General features: G+C 36.1%; 1 protein-coding gene and 1 long non-coding RNA gene across 2 annotated transcripts in view; one reads left to right on the forward strand and one right to left on the reverse strand.

Annotated features, from left to right (window-relative positions):
- The window catches only part of LOC117975386 (uncharacterized), a 67,371-nt gene extending 51,256 nt beyond the window's left edge, over positions 1–16,115 (forward strand). Inside the window, exon 3 of the long non-coding RNA XR_004665626.3 lies at positions 13,824–16,115. This is a non-coding gene — a long non-coding RNA (uncharacterized LOC117975386). The remainder of the gene's footprint in view (positions 1–13,823) is intronic.
- Positions 1–17,151, reverse strand: part of SLC15A5 (solute carrier family 15 member 5) — an 87,824-nt gene that overhangs the window by 58,392 nt on the left and 12,281 nt on the right. The window contains exon 3 of the mRNA XM_034935426.2: positions 9,396–9,565. Within this exon, the coding sequence (XP_034791317.1) occupies positions 9,396–9,565 (170 nt within the window). The remainder of the gene's footprint in view (positions 1–9,395; positions 9,566–17,151) is intronic.

Below are 17,151 nucleotides of genomic sequence, written 5' to 3' on the forward strand. Positions count from 1 at the left end.
ATTAGATGGCATTAAAAGCCATGAGTCCAGAGATTAGTTAAGGAAAGAGGGCAGGAAGAGAAGATTCAGGGTCCCTGGAATGAATCCTAGGGCTGCACATCAGTTAGGAAATTATCACAGGAGAAAGGTTGGTTAAGGAGACTGAGAAGAGGTAGACAATGTGCTAGATGGGTTGTAAGAGGGAAAGAAAGTGGTGAAGTAATAAACCTAAGTTGATCAACTGGACTGAGAGAGACCCAGTAAGTCAGCAAGAGAGTCCAAGAAAAGGAACTGTACAATAATCTGTCTACCCAAAGGGAGTGGCCCTTGTCCCATGAAACTGTAGTTACCACTGAATGTTAGGATGGATACCTGTTGAAAACATTTACATCTAAACATCATACCACTTCCTTGGATTAATCCATTAGACTTAATAGAAAACTCATGCCTTCTATGCAAATAATTTTGGGTGTCATGTAGGCTCAGCCTTTAAAAAAGTCCATTATCATTACAATTCTCAAATTGATTTTCTGTACCAGGAGCAGAAATGGGAAGTTGACGAAAATACTGAAATGAAAAATTCAACTGAGACTTCAAGCTCTGGTTTAAATGTGCATGGCAAACACACCAGGCGTGCACATTTTAAAATAAAACAGATGAGCTATTTTAAGTGTTTTATTGCAAAACTTAAAGATTGTAGTTATTACTATTTTTTTAAAAAAACTTTTAGAGAGCAGTTTTCCTATTCTTTGTGCCTTTAAGTCCTTGGCTCTAATATTCTACTCTTCTGACCTTGATCTAATCATGAATATCTATGCTACTTAATTATAATTAAAAAAAAGCCTACATTGCACTCTAGATGGTAGATGCATATTTTTTCTTCTTTGGTCACCTGCCAGTTCTCAAAATTATAGCAGTGGGAAGAAATGCAAATGAATGCCGTGCTTGACAGCTAAACATAATGAAATGCATGGTCCACATTTGAAAAGTTACCTTAAAATAAAAGGTAGCATATAAAAAATCATTTCTTTAAGGTCACCTATGGCTTTGAATTACAGCTTTGAGGAATTTCCAATTTAGTCATCAGAAAGAAGCCAAAATAAGGATTATACACCTCACTAAAGGAAAGACAGAGTTCTACTTCATCATAGTTGGGTGAGCTTAGAAATAGTAAACAAAACAAGCAAAACAAAGCACAACCCTCAAATATTCATTTTATAGAGCCTTGTATAAAGTCAGCCACTTGAGAACATTTTCTATGCTAATTGTTCCTGTAGCTAATAAAGTTTTTTCTTGTTAACATCCAAAAATAGGTTACCTTATCACATGTTAAAATATGTAATATATGGACTGCAATAGGCTGGCAGTAAACAGAGTTTATTACATAGATCTGTATTAGTTGAAAGAGAATTGTATTTCTTGATTCAGATGAATGTATATTCAAATAGTAGATTAAGAAGCAAATGAATGGATGCTGAACAGTTATTTAGAAAATTTGAATCCAAAAATAGTATATATGAATATATGTATACATATGTGTGCATATGTGTGTGTGTATTCACAAAACTCCAAATTATTTGATAATTAGACACTTGAGAAAGTGCCAAAGTGGTTTTTAGGAAAAATCATATACTTTACATTTTCTTCTTTTTTTGCTATTGGGGACTTTTTGCATATTGACCGCATTCTATAGACTACTAGGAGGATATGTACTGCTAAGTGTGGTCCACAGGCCACAGAGCTCTCAGAAACAGGGCAGAGGCTTCTGTGTATAATATTTTCCATGCTTCACTGCCTCAGTATGTGGTGTAACAGAATGAGCTCCAGCCTAAGAAAAATAGGCTTGGGTTCTCGTTCCACTTCAGCTCTTTTCTGTGACATCTTGAGCAAGTCATTTAATTATATTATGTCTCAGTTTCTGTGCTCAGCTTAACAATAACAAACACTGATTGAACACTTACCATATTCAAGTATTTATAAGACACAGGAATTTCTAATTGTGTTTATAAATAGATAATTTCAACGTATGTGGTAAATAAAATGGTAAAGATGTGTTCAGAGTGCTACAGGAGCAGGGGCAAAGCATCCAGAGTCTAGTCTGCAAAAGGTGCCCTTCCCCACTACATTGTAGGTATATGATAAAAATAAAATAACATTGGTGAATGCGCTTCATTTTTAAAAATGTAACTCATTGCATTACTATTGGTAGTAGCTGTATAGAGAAATAGCAGGAAAAGAAAAATATGTTACGAATTAAGGTCTGAGTTAAACAAGACGAATAGAGAGACTTAACAATGGAACAGAATAGAAACTCCAGAAGTGCAAGCGAAAGTACGCAGTGAAGATGGCATCTAAAATCAGTTTGAAAAACATAGACTTTTTAATAAGTAAGGTTAGGATAAGTTGGTAATAATATGGAAAAAAGATACAGTTGGGTTTATTCTTAAAAGATATTCTAATATAATTTATGAAGGGGTCAGAGAGGTAAAGAAAAGAGGCAATAAAATGAATACTAAAAGAAAATGTGGGTTAATTCTTTTATAACCTGAAAGTGAGTAAAACTTTTTGACCATGACTCAAAATTTAGAAGCAATAAGGGAGAATATTGATGAATTTTATTACAAACATAAGCCCCAATGAAAGACAAAACAAACACATGGAAAACCCTGTGCATAAAAAAATAACACAAGAAGCAAGTTAAAAATATGTGTGATAAATAGGGAATAATATTTGCAACTTTTGTCATGGACAAAGTGTTAATACTCCCAAAATATAATGCTCTAAAAATTGACAAGAAATGAATACAAAACAACCTATTCTTAACAAATTGGACAAAGAAGAAATCACAAGGGAATTTAGAAAATATCTGGACACAGATTAAAACAAAAACACACTATACCAAAACTTATGAGATGCAGCAAGAGTGGTAAATACTAAGAGGAAAGTTTATAATGGCAAATGTTTACATTAATAAAGAAGAATGATCTCAAATCAATAACTTAACCTTACACCTCAAGGAACTAGAGAAAGAACAAACAACACAAAGTCAGAAGAAAGAAGGAAATAATAAAGATTAGAGCAGAGATGAACAAAATAGAGAATGGAAAACAGTAGAAAAAACTCAATGAAAGCATGTTGATTTTTGGAAAGATAAAAAAATTAACAAACCCTTATCTAGACTAAGAAAAATAGAGGAAAGACTCAAATAATTAAAATTAGAAATGAAAGGAGACATTACAAATGATGTCACAGAAATAAAAAGGATTATAGAGGAAGAATTATACACCAACAAATTATATAACCTAGAAGAAATGGATAGCTTTCTATAAACATACAACCTACTAAGACTGAATCATGACAAAATAAAAAATCTGAAAAGACCTAAAACTAGTGAAAAGACTTAAACAGTAATCAAAAACCCCCTAACAAAGAAAAGCCCAAGACCAGATGGATCCACTGGAGAATTGTACCAAACATTTAAAGAAGAATTAACACCTGTTTTTCTTCAACTCTTCCAAAGACTCTAAAAAGAGAAAACATTCCCAACTATTCTGAGGCCAGCATTACTTTGATACCAAAACCAGACAAAGACATAACAAGAAAAGTACAGATCAATAGTTCTGATGAATATTGATATAAAATAGAAACAAACCAAGTTCAATAGCACATTAAACGGATCATAGACCACAGACAAGTGGAATTTATACCTGGAATTCAAAAATAGTTCAACATACAAAAATCAATCAATGTATTACATCAATGTATTACATCACATTAACAAAATGAAGGACAAAAACCACATGATCATCTCAATGGATGCAGGAAAAACATTTGACAAAATTCAACACCCTTTCATGATAAAAACATTAGACAAACTAAGAATAGCGGGAAACTACCTTAACATAATAAAAGTCATATATGAATATCCCACAGCTGACATCATACTCAATGGGAAAGACTGAATGCTTTTCCTCTAAGATTAGGAACAAGGCAAAGATGCCCACTCTTGCTACTATAATTGAACATAGTGCTGAAAGTTTCAGACAGAGAAATAACAAGAGAAAAAACTAAAAAGCATACAAATCAGAATAGAAGAAGGAAAAGCGCCTCTGTTCACAGACGGCATGATCTTATATGTATCAAACACTAAGAATTTGACACAAAAGTCACTAGAATTAATAAAGGAGTTCAGCAGTTTCAGAATACAAGATCAGCACTCAAAAATCAGTTGCATTTCTATAATTAACGATGACTGATCTGAAAGTAAATTAAGGAAACATTCCCATATACTATAGCATTGAAAAGATAAATACTTAGAAATAAACTTAACCAAGAAGGTGAAAGACTTGTATAGTGGACACTATAAAACTTTACTAAAAAAAAATTGAAGAATATACAAATAAATGGAAAGATATCCTGTGCTTGTGAATTGGAAGACTTAATGTTGTTAAAATGTCCATACTAGCCAAAGTGATCTATAGATTCAATGCAATCCCTGTCAAAATCTCAATAGCATTTTTGCAGAAATAGAAAAAAATTCCTGAAATTCATATGGAATATTAATAGTGAAAACAAACTTGAAAAAGAAAATTGAAGTTGGATGTCCCACACTTCTTGATTTTAAAACATACTACAAAGTAACAGCAATTAAGAGTACAAGGTTCTGATATGAAGATAGATATAAGACCAATGGAACAGAGTAGAGAACCCAAAAATACACCTTCGCATATGTTGGCGAATAATTTTCATCAGGGGTGCCAAGACTACGTAAGGGGGAAAGGACAGTCTCTTCAACAAATAGGGCGGGGAAAATCGGATATCCACATGCAAAAGAATGAAGTTGGATCCTTGCTTTAGACCATGTACAAAAATTAACTCAAAATAAATTAAAGACCTAAAACCATTAAACTCCTACAGGAAGAAACTATAGGGCAACAGCTTCAGAAGATTAGCAATGATTTCTTGGACATGACAATAAAACACAGGCAACAAAAAAATTAAAAATAGACAAATGGGGTGACATCAAACATGAAAACGTCTGCATTTTAAAGAAAACAATCCACAGAGTGAAAAGGCAACATATGGAATGGGGGAAAATAATTGCAAAACATATGTCTGATATGGGGCTAATATCCAGAATATATAATGAACTTCTACAACTTAACAAAAATCCCCCCAACCTCAAATAACCTGTTTAAAAAATGACCAAAGGACTTGAATAGAATTTTCTTCAAAGAAGATTTACAGATGGCCAATACACACATGAAAAGATGCTCAACATCACTAATTACTAGGGAAATGCAAATCAAAACCATAATGAGGCTGGGTGCCGTGGCTCACACTTCTAATCCCAGCATTTTGGAAGGATGAGGTGGGAAAATCCTTTGAGCTCAGGAGTTTGAGATCAGCCTAGGCAACATAGGGAGACCCTGTCTTTGAAATAACAATAAGAAGATATCACTTCATAGCCATCATTCAAGGTGGGCAATATTAAAAGATCAGAAAAATACTGCATTGACGAGGATGTGGAGAAATTGTGGGTAACCCTTGTGCACTGTTGGTGGAAATGTAAAATGGTGCAGCCATTGTGGAAAGCAGTAAAAAGAGTTCTCAAAAACTTTAAAGTAGAATTACTACTATATGATTCAGCAATCCCACTTCTGAGTGTATATCCGTAAGAATTCAAAGTGAGATTCTGAGGAAATATTTACATACCCTCATTCATCTCAGCATTATTTATATTTGCCAAGAGCTAGACGCATCCCACATGTCCATTGTTAGACAAGTGAATAAAGAAAATGTGGTATATACATACAATGGAATGTTATGTGGTATTCATATCCTAATATTCTCAAGGTATATCCATGTTGTAGCATGTGACAGGATGCTACAACATGGATAAACGTTGAGGATATTAGGCTAAGTGAGTAGTCATAAAAGGACAAAGACCCTGTCTTTGAAGTAATAATAATAATATGATTCCACTCATATGAAGTAGCTAAAGCAGTCAAAAAAATAGAAACAGAAAGTAGAAGAGCATTTACCAAGGGCTAGGAGGAGTGGGGAGGAGGAATTAGTGTTTAGTGGGTATACAGCTTTAGTGTTGCGGCAAGATGAAAAAGTTCTAGAAATCCAGTGCATAACAATATGAATATACTTAACACTACTGAACTGTACACTTAAAATGATTAAGATGGTTTATTTCACTTAACACAATGTCTTCCAGTTCTACTGGTGTTGCTGCAAATGACAGGATTTCATTCTTTTTATGGCTGAATAGTATTCCATCGTGTATAGATACCACATTTTCTTTATTCATTCATTTGTTGTTGGATGCCTAGACTGATGCCATATCTCAGCTATTGTGAGTAGTGCTGCAATAAATATGAGGGTGCAAATGTCTCTGATGTATTGATTTTCCTTCCTTTGGATAAATGAATGAAACTGCAAGGCATTATGTTAAGTGAAATAAGCCAAGAGAAAGTTAAACATTGCATGTTCTCATTTACACGTGGAAGCCAGAAAAAGCTGATCTCAAAGAAGTAAAACGTAGAACAGAGGATATTAGAGGCTGGGAAGCATAGGGGAAAGGGAGAGATTTATTAAGTGACACAAAATTATAGCTAGGTAGGAGGAATGTGTATTAGTGTTCTATACCACTGTAGGATGACTATAGTTAACAATAAAATATTATATAGTTTTAGATAGCTAGAAGAAGGATATTGAATTTTCCCAACACAAAGAAATGATGTTTGAGATGATGGATCTGCCAATTACCCTGATGTGATTACTATACCTTTTATGTATTGAAACATCACTATGTACCTCGTAAATATGTACAATTATTATTATCAGTTAAAAGCTACAATAAATAGTCCTGATAGCTGAATGCCTGAGCTGAAAATTACATGTTCATCTTATACACTCAGAAAAAAAATGATAAAGATGGTAAATTTTATATTGTATGTTTTTTTACCACAATAAATACCACAACCCTATAGAAAAGTTGAACTAGAAACATGAACAGGTAATTCACTGAAAAAGAAATTCAAAATGCTCTAAGGCAATGAAAAGATGCTCACCTCTTCTCAAAATAAGAAAAATGCAAATTTAAACCACAGCAAGATACCATTTTCCACTCTCAAATTGGCAAAAATCCCAAAGTTTGACAATATACTTTGTTTGAGAGGGTGTGGGGAAAAAGGCATGCTTGTACATTTTTGGTAGAAATACAAAATAGTGCCACAACCACTATAGAAAGGAATTTGGCAACATATAGAAAAATTATATATGGACTTACTTTTGATTTGGCAATATTACTTCTAGGAATCTATCCTAAAGATACACTGGCAAAAAAGAAAAGCAAAGAGAAACATGCACCAAGCTATTTGTTAGAATCTACTTAATATGGCAAATGTAAAAAAACAACCCAAATGTCTATCCATATGGGACTGGTAAAATAAATGATAGTTTGTTACACGGTGAATATACAATTATAAAACGATCCCTAAACTATACTAAGTAAAAAAAAAGTAAGTGAGAAAAGTGTGAATTATATGTTACTTCTTACATCAAAAGGACAGACAATATATATGCCTACATGCACCCACACATATTTTAATATTTGCATTTATTTAAAAATGGAAGGATAATCCATAAAACAAAGGAAGCAATGAAAAACAGCAAGAGGCTTATCTGAACGACTAAGGTACCAACATGAAGGGGACTTCACTGTCCAAATATGGAAACAAATTTGAGAATCACTAGCTGTAGTAGATTAAAATACATAAAAAACGCTTAAGAGCATAAATTCATAATCATAGTTTTTTTAAAAGAAATCCTAATAGTTACATTAGCAGAATGTTGAAATTCAACTCAATAATTTGCAAATCTATAGATAGAAGGAAATAATTAAATGTTTATCTTCTTTTTATTACATATACTATACCTCAATGTAACTAGCTGATGAGGAGATACCTGTCTTTATGAAACTATTTCAGCTAGTAAAAGAGGAAGAAATATAGAATATGATCACCTTGCAATCCTCAATAAAATATTGGATTTGGGCAAAAATCATCAATGAATGCTAACTCTGCAAAAACAGACATTATGCCTCTTAATTAAAGTACATAATGCCACCTATGAAGAAATTTGACCAAAATAAAATCTGAATCTGCAAGTATCTAGGTCTATTAGAAAATTTACAGGAAATACAGAGGGAAAGCACTATGCGGATGCAATTCACAAAATCCCGACTATGGGAAATGCTCTAAGAAATGTTAAGATTTCTTTTTAAAAAATAATAAATTAGGGGCCGGGCGTGGTGGCTCACGCCTGTAATCCCAGTACTTTGGGAGGCTGAGTCGGACAGATCACGAGGTCAGGAGATCGAGACCATCCTGGATAACATGGTGAAACCCCGTCTCTACTAAAAATACAAAAAATTAGCCGGGCGTGGTGGCGGGCGCCTGTAGTCCCAGCTACTCGGGAGGCTGAGGCAGGTGAATGGCATGAACCTGGGAGTCGGAGCTTGCAGTGAGCGGAGATCGCACCACTGCACTCCAGCCTGGACGACAGAGAGAGGCTCCGTCTCAAAAAATAATAATAATAATAATAAATTAAATAGAGATAGAGATGCATGGGGAATAGATAGATAGATAGATAGTTAGTTTCTGGACATATCTGGCATTTGGAATGTTTAAACCTTTTTTGGATTTGATTTGAACAAACTATAAGACAAAAAAACAAATTTCAAAAAGGAAACAATCAGGGAGATTTTAACAGTGACTAGATATTTGATGGTGTTAAGAAATTTTCTTCCTCCACAAACACATGTGGGTGTGTGTGACAGAGAGAGACAGATTGATAATGACATTGTGGTTATGTTTTTCAAATGGAATTTAACTTTTATGTATGCATACACCTACATAATATATTACATATTAATAAATATAACAAAATACAAGAATAAGAAATGCTATAATATTTAGTTTTTGCTTGAAAATTACCCGGGTGAGAAGAAGAAAAAGTGAGTGAAGATGAGTTGATAATTGCTGAAGCTCAGAGCTACCTAGGTGAGGTTCATGTATAGTCTTTATCTACTTTTGTTTATGCTTAAGATATTCCATTATTAAAACTTTTTCAACCAGGGAAAAAAGAAAGATGGGGAGAAGAGGAATCTCTACCTCTCAACTTTTCATTGGGTCTAAATCTTGCCATTAGAATCCAATTGCAAAGAAGCAGTCTTAATTTTTACTTAAAAATATTCTTGCAGACCATTGCTTTATCAAGGGTAATATCTGACACAATTTTCAAATTCTGAGTTGAAAGAGAAGTTATAAAGAATCAAAGAGAAAGGAGATCTGTCAAGAAAACAATATAAACCCAGAAATTAATGTAACGCATAATTTACTTACGTTTTTCTGACTGATAAATTAGATTGTAGTGTATCATATGAAGAGTTATCACAGCCATAAGCATAGACATAAAAGGAATAAGTAAAACAAGGGCCCAGGCCTGTGAGTGCTGGATGTAAGATATTCCCAGAAACACAATAGTTGCATTTAGGTTCATGAGCCAATAAAACCTGGGGTATACAGACAGACAAAAATAAAAATACCATTGAATTGCTTTAGATAACTATTGCTAATTTTAATGCTTCTAATCAAATGTAAACTACCAAATGATGGCATGTTAACTGAACCCAACTTTGCAAATATTGTTTATCAGATTTCTTAACAAGTATATAAACATCAGCCCTGACTTAGCAGTTTCATTATCTTTGTTTTATCCTTGTTTAGAATCGATATAGAAAGAAGGTGCTCTCTTTCATCTAAATCAGAGGTTGGCAAAATTTTTCTCTAAAGGGCTGAATAGATAGTAAATATTTTAGGCTTTGCAGGCCATACAGTCTCTGTAGCACTGTGGTGCTAAAGAAGCTATAGACAACACTTAATCATTCATATACCCCTAATGAAACTGGAAGGATTAAAAAGTTAATCCTTCCTGTATATTCCAGTTTTCAAAGTATAGGAAAACACAAATACTCAGAAATATCTGGGTTATACTTAGAATAGCATGTAACTGAAGAAATGAGTGACATTTGAATAAAACTTTCCATTTTTCTTCCCAATGATTAGTATCACAGAGAGGTACCTACCCCAGTAGTCTGGTTTGCAAGTTCTGGGAAAATCATCTCTACCTCTCAACCTTTCACTGGGTATAAATCTTGCCATTAGAATCCCATTGCAAAGAAGAGATCATAACTTTTACTTAAAAAATTGACATAAAATTAAATACAATAAAATTTACTCATTTACATATATAACATATACATATTAGTTTTTTTAAGTGTTTCAGTTGTGCAAGCCTTAGTACACTTACACTATCATTAAAATTTTAGATAAGGCTTAGTACACTTACACTATCATTACAATTTAAAGGGCTTATGTGATTAGATGAGACCCACCCAGTATAATCTGGGCTCTGATCAACTCAAATCAACTGATGAGAAACCCCAATTATCTCTGCAAAATCATTTCACCTTTGCCATATAACATAATTAGGGGAGTGATATCCCATAATCTTTCCCATATTCTATTGGTTAGAATCGGGTTACAGGTTGTGCCTGCACTCAGGGGGATGGGTCCAAACAAGTGTGGTCCACTGGGGGTCATCCTGGGGCATGTCTGCCACATCTTCTTTTTCTTTTTTTTTTTCTTTTTCTTTTTCTTTTCTTTCTTTCTTTCCTTTTTTTTTTTTTTTTTTTTTTTGCGACAAAGTCTTACTCTGTCACTCAGGCTGGAATGCAGCGGTGCAATCATGGCTCACTGCAGCTTTGACCTCCCAGGCTGAAGCAATCTTACTGCCTCAGCTTCTCTCAAGTAGCTGGGACCACAGGCACGCACTACCATACCTGGTAATTTTTTTTTTTTTTTTTTAGTAGAGATGAGGTCTCACCGTGTTGCCCAGGCTGCACATCTGATTCCTCTCTCCTCTCCTCTCCTCTCCTCTCCTCTCTTCTCCCCTCCCCTCCCCGCCCCTCCCCTTTTCTTTTTCCTTTCCTTCATTCTTTCCCTCCCTCCTTTCCTCCCTCACTCCCTCCCTCTCTTCTCTCCTTCCTTCCTTCCTTGTTCCTTCCTTCTTTCCTTCCTTCCTCCCTCCCTCCCCCACTTCCTCCCTCCTTCCTTCCCTTATTTCCCTCTATTTCCTCTAAGTAAAAGGAGAAGTACAGACAACAGGTAGAACTGGCTATGGAAAGGGAATATTGAAGGTTTGAGAAGAAAGAAAATGTTTAGAAATTGTAATCTGAAGGAGAAGGAGAGAAATTGGGCATCATATACTTGCTAGGCAATGATAAGGAACCAGTTTGGTGGTCATGAACTTAATGCGATCATAGTATAATTTTGCATTTTTCTCAGACTTGTTGCTGTGTGAGTACAATAATGGAATATGTGGAGAGTTGAATTTTAACTAAGATTATTTCCTCCATCACACAGGAGAGTATGACAAAGTAAGCTGGGGGGATGGGGAGGGAAAAATAATTGAAGACATGGAATATTATTGCTAATTAATTGGAGACTAGCCTTGCTGCATACTTTCTGGTTGAGAATGGAGGCTCAACTCCCTGCTGTACCCAGCTGACACCGCCCAGGGGGGTAAATTAGAGCACTTCCAGTTTCTGCTGGGCAGGAGATCCAAGACAAGCTCCTCACTTGGCCTCAGCAACATCACCGGACTTGGGAATCAGAGTGTTCCTGTGTGATTCTCCAAGTGTTTATGTAAAATATTAAGTCTTGCTCATGTCTGCTGAAACTATTAGGCCAGGAATATGCAGGGGAGGCAGTGTTTTTAATAGTGTTTGGCTACAGAAGGACAGATATTGTCAAAAATATTTTCTCCTGTGTTAGTCTACCTTTTCCCTAATACTTTGTGTAAGGGGAGCAGGACTTTTTTTGGAGCTGCCCATTACTTGCCACACCTCGGCTCTTACCCGTCTGTACCTGGTTCCAGGTTCTAGGTTTCTCCATAGCCCTACTGATAACAAAAGGAAAACCCAGGAAATTCATTATTGTCCTTCCTCAAGTTCAAAGGCCCCTAGGAAGAGACTGTCTTCTTTCCACCTTTTGGAATCTCCCTACGTTCGTTTGTTGTGTTAAGTTCGGGTTTTTTCAATGTAAGAAGTACTTGGGAGAAATAGGGCTCTTCTCATATTGGCTAATACTGGAAATCCTCTTATTTTATTTTTTATCGGGTAGTTTCTTTTCCTATCATTGATTTGTCAAAGGTCTTCATATATTTTGGATGCATGTCATCTGTCAGATACATGTTCTACAAATGTTTTCTTATAATATGAGGTTTTCCTTTTCATTTTCTCAATGATATCTTTTGATAAGAAAAAGTTTAAAATTTTAATAGACTTTAGTCTATCAATTTTTATCTTTATTGGTTCATACTTTTTGTGTCCCATGTAAAGAATACTTTCTAAACCTAAGTCACAAGTATTTTCCCTTTTTTTTAAAAATCACTTTTATGGGTTTTGATCTCATATAAAGTTAATAATCTAATTTGAATTAATTTTTAGTAGAGTGTCATGGGGTAATTATTTCCTATATGGATATTCAGTTATTACAATACCATTTATTGAGAAGATGATCTTTTCCTCAGTGATCTTTTGACACTTTTGTTGAAAATCAATTGACCATACAAATGTAGGTGTATTTTCTGACTCTCAGTTCTGTTCCACTAATCTATCCTCATGCCAATACCATACTGTCTTGGTTACTGTTACTTTCTTTTCTCTTGTTTTTTTTTTTTAAGAGCTTTATTGAGATATAATTGAGATGCAGTAAACTGCATATATTTGAAGTGTGCAATTTTATGTTTTGAATATGTATGTACACACAAAATAATTACCACATTCAAGATAACAAACATATCCATTGCTTCTAAAGCTCAGTCACATCCCTTTGTCATCCTTCCTCTTACCCCTTCTCATTTCCCCTTCCTCATCTCCAGGAAACCACTGATCTTTTTTCTGTCACTATAAATTAGTTTGCAATTCATAGATTTAAAAAAAATATTAAATTATCTGTATTTTTTAATCTGGCTTCTTTCACTTAGCATAATTATTTTGAGATTCATCCATGTTAGTATATTTATCTGTACCCATTCCTCTCTGTTGCCAAGTACTATTCCATTATGTAAATGTACCACTGTTTGTTTATGCATTTATCTGTTAATAGACTTTTTCAGCTTATTGCTATTACAAATAATGCTGTTAAGAACATTCATGTACAAGCCTTTGAACAGACATAGACATTAATTTCTCTTGGTTAAAACCTAGGAGTGTAATGGCTGGGTGATATGATAGATGTATATTTAATATTTTAAGAAAATATCAAATAGTTTTTAAGTAGTTGTAACATTTTTACGTTATCACAACATGTGTATGAGAGTTCTAATCTCTTCATATCCCTGCCAAAACTTGGTATAGTACATGTGTACTGGTATATCATTGTGGTTTTATTTTGCATTTCCCTAATGACTAATGATATTGAGCATCTTTTCATGTGCTTATTGACCATCTGCATATCTTCTTTGGTGAAATTTCTGTCCTTATGTATTCTGGCTATAAGTCCTTTCTCAATTATGTGATTTGTAAGTATTTTCTCCCAGTCTATGGCTTGTCTTTTCATTCTATTAAAAGTGTCTTTTGAAAAGCAGAAATTCTTAATTGTGATGAAGTCCTATTATAATTTTTTTCATGGATCGTCCTTTTAGAATTGTTTCTCAGAAATCATTGCCTAAACTGAGGTCGGAAAACTTTTCTCCCTCTCTTTCAGAGAAGAAATCTGAACTTGGAGAACTGAAATGACTCATCCAAATTCACACAGCTGTGTTGCTTGTAGAGCCATGAGCAGAAGCCATCATCCTGGTACAGGGCTAATTGGGCTAAATATCCTGTTAATACTTCTTTCTGCATCTTTGCAGTTATCAATTTCATGACACTATCATTGTCTTGTTAATCCAGCCTTTAACATTTGAAATTACCTTTCATTCCTCTCATTCCTCTCATCACATTTTGTATATCAACCATTAACTGTAAATGTTGTCCTGCCTCTTCAGACTGGTAGTCCAAAGACATGAGTTAGAGTCACAAAATCTGAAAATCACATGGTCTGTGATCTTCTACTCTCTGGAACTTTAAAAATTGGAATCACACCCTCTAAACAAGGTTTTTTGTTAAGAATTTTAATGAAGAACATTACATGAAGAACATGGATTATAACTACATGGTGCTAAGCAAATGTCATCATCAAATGTTCATTTTTCTCCAACCCTGATTTCAGGAACAAAAAAAGCAGTGAAGTTGGAACATAGTGAGTGATGTGGTTTAGCTCTCTGTCCCCATCCAAATCTCAACTTGTAGCTCTCATAATTCCCACATGTTGTGGGAGGGACCCAATTGGAGATGATTGAATCATGGGGGCGGGTCTTTTCTGTGATGCTCTCGTGATAGGGAATGGGTCTAACAAGATATGATGGTTTTAAAAATGGGAGTTTCTCTGCACAGCTCCCTCTTTGCCTGCTGTCATCTATATAAGATGTGACTTGCTCCTCCTTGCCTTCTCCCATGATTGTGAGGTCTCTCCAGCCATGTGTAACTGTAAGTCCAGTTAAACCTCTTTCTTTTGTAAATTGCCCAGTCTCAGGTATGTCTTTATCAGCAGTGTGAAAGCAGAATAATACAGTAAATTGGTACCAGTAGCATGGGGCACTGCTGAAAAGATACCTGCAAATGCGCAAGTGACTTTGGAACTGGGTAACAGGCAGAGGATGGAACAGTTTGGAGGGCTCAGAAGACAGGAAAATGTGGGAAAGTTTGGAATGCCCTGGAGACTTGTTGAATGGCTTTGACCAAAATGCTAATAATGACATGGACAATGAAATCCAGGTTGAAGTGGTCTCAGATGGAGATGAGACACTTGGAAGCTGGAACAAAGGTGACTCTTGTTATGTTTTAGCAGAGACTGGCACCATTTTGCCCCTGCCCTAGAGATTTGTGGAACTTTGAACTTGAGAGAGATGATTTAGGGCATCTGGCAGAAAAAATGTCTAAGCAGCAAAGCATTCAAGTGGTGACTTGGGTGCTGTTAAAGGCATTCAGTTTTATAAGGGAAGCAGAGCATAAAAGTTTGGAAAATTTGCAGCCTGACAATGCAATAGAAAAGAAAATCCCATTTTCTTAGGAGAAATTCAAGCCCGCTGCAGAAATTTGCATAAGTAACAAGAAACCAAATGTTAATCCCCCAGACAATGGGGAAAATGTCTCTCCAGGGCATGTCAGAGGTCTTCATGGCAACCCCTCCCATCACAGGCCCAGAGTTCTAAGAGGCAAAAATGGTTTTGTGGGCCAGGCCTAGGGTCCCTGTGCTATGTGTAGTCCAGGGACTTGGTGCCCTGTGTCCCAGCTGCTCCAGCCATAACTAAAAGGGGCCAAGGTACAGCTCAGGCTGCTGTTTCAGAGGATGGAAACCCCAAGCCTTGGCAGCTTCCATGTGTTGTTGAGCCTGTGGGTGCACAGAGGTCAAGAACTGAGGTTTGGGAACCTCCACCTAGGTTTCAGAAGATGTATGGAAACACCTGGATGTCCAGGCAGAAGTTTGCTGCAGGGGCAGGGCCCTCTTGGACAACCTCTGCTGGGGCAGTGTGGAACAGAAATGTGGGATCAGAGCACCCACACAGAGTTCCTAATGGGGCATTGCCTACTGGAGCTGTGAGAAGAGAACCACTGGCCTCCAGACCCCAGAATGGTAGATCCACTGACAGCTTGCACCGTGTGCCTGGAAAAGCAGCAGACACTGGATGCCAGCCCGTGAAGGCAGCTGGGAGGGAAGCAGTACCCTGCAAAGCCACAGGGGCGGAGCTGCTGAAGGCCATGGGAACCCACCTCTTGCATTAGCATGACCTAAATGTGAGACATGAAGTCAAAGGAGATCATTTTGGAGGTTTAAGATTTGACTGCCCTGCTGCATTTTGGACTTCCATTGGGCCTGTAGCCCCTTTGTTTTGGCTAATTTCTCCCATTTGGAATGGTTGTATTTACCCAATACCTGTACCCCCATTATATCTAGGAAGTAACTAAATTGTTTTCAATTTTACAGGCTCATAGATGGAAGGGACTTGCTTTGTCTCAGATGAGACTTTGGACTGTGGACTTTTGAGTTAATGCTGAAATGAGTTGATACTTTGGGGGACTGTTGGGAAGGCACGATTGGTTTTGAAATGTGAGGATATGAGATTTGGGAGGGGCCAGAGGCAGAATGATATTGTTTGGCTCTGTGTCCCCATCCAAATTTCATCTTATAGCTCCCATATTTTCCACATGTTGTGGGAGGGACCAGGTGGGAGATGATAGAATCATGGGGGCACATCTTTCCCATGCTGTTCTCGTGATAGTGAATAGGTCTTACAAGATCTGATGGTTTTAAAAAGGGAAGTTTCTTTGCACAAGCTCTCTCTTCGCTTGCTGCCATCTGTGTAAGACATGATTTGCTCCTCCTTGCCTTCCACCATGATTATGAGGCTTCTCCAGACACATGGAACTGTAAGTCAAATTAAACCTCTTTCTTTTGTAAATTTCCTAGTCTTGGGTATGTCTTTATCAGCAGCATGAAAGTGGACTAATACAGTGATTAAGGGATGAAATATTAGAAGAAAAGATAAAGCAGGAAGTGTGGTCCAGGTCATTTAGGGCCTTGAAGTTCATGGCAAGAAGTTTAGGTTTTATTTTCAGTGCATTGGGAAGTCATTTGAAGGGAATTGAGCAGGGGTCTCATATGATCTTGTTTTCAGTGGAAAGATTATTGTGTCAGCTTCATGAATTGCAGATGCGGCAAGGTAGGGAGAAAATCACAGCTATTGTAGCAAGGTATGGAGAAAATCACAGCTATTGTAAGTCTGGATGAGAGCTAAGAGCAAACTGGGCCATGGTGGTAGCAAAGGAAAGAGATAGAAGTGGATAGATATGTGGTATGTGTTTGGAAAGAAGATGTGTGAAGTTGAGCTAGTCTGCTCACTGTCCCAGAAACAGACCTACTCATGTTTGTCTCCTTAACTTGTCCTATTTCTTGGCTTGCCCTGTCTCACTTTCAAAGTCCTATATTCAGT

The sequence above is a fragment of the Pan paniscus genome, chromosome 10, assembly GCF_029289425.2.
Source record: "Pan paniscus chromosome 10, NHGRI_mPanPan1-v2.0_pri, whole genome shotgun sequence".
Classification (NCBI taxonomy): domain Eukaryota; kingdom Metazoa; phylum Chordata; class Mammalia; order Primates; family Hominidae; genus Pan; species Pan paniscus.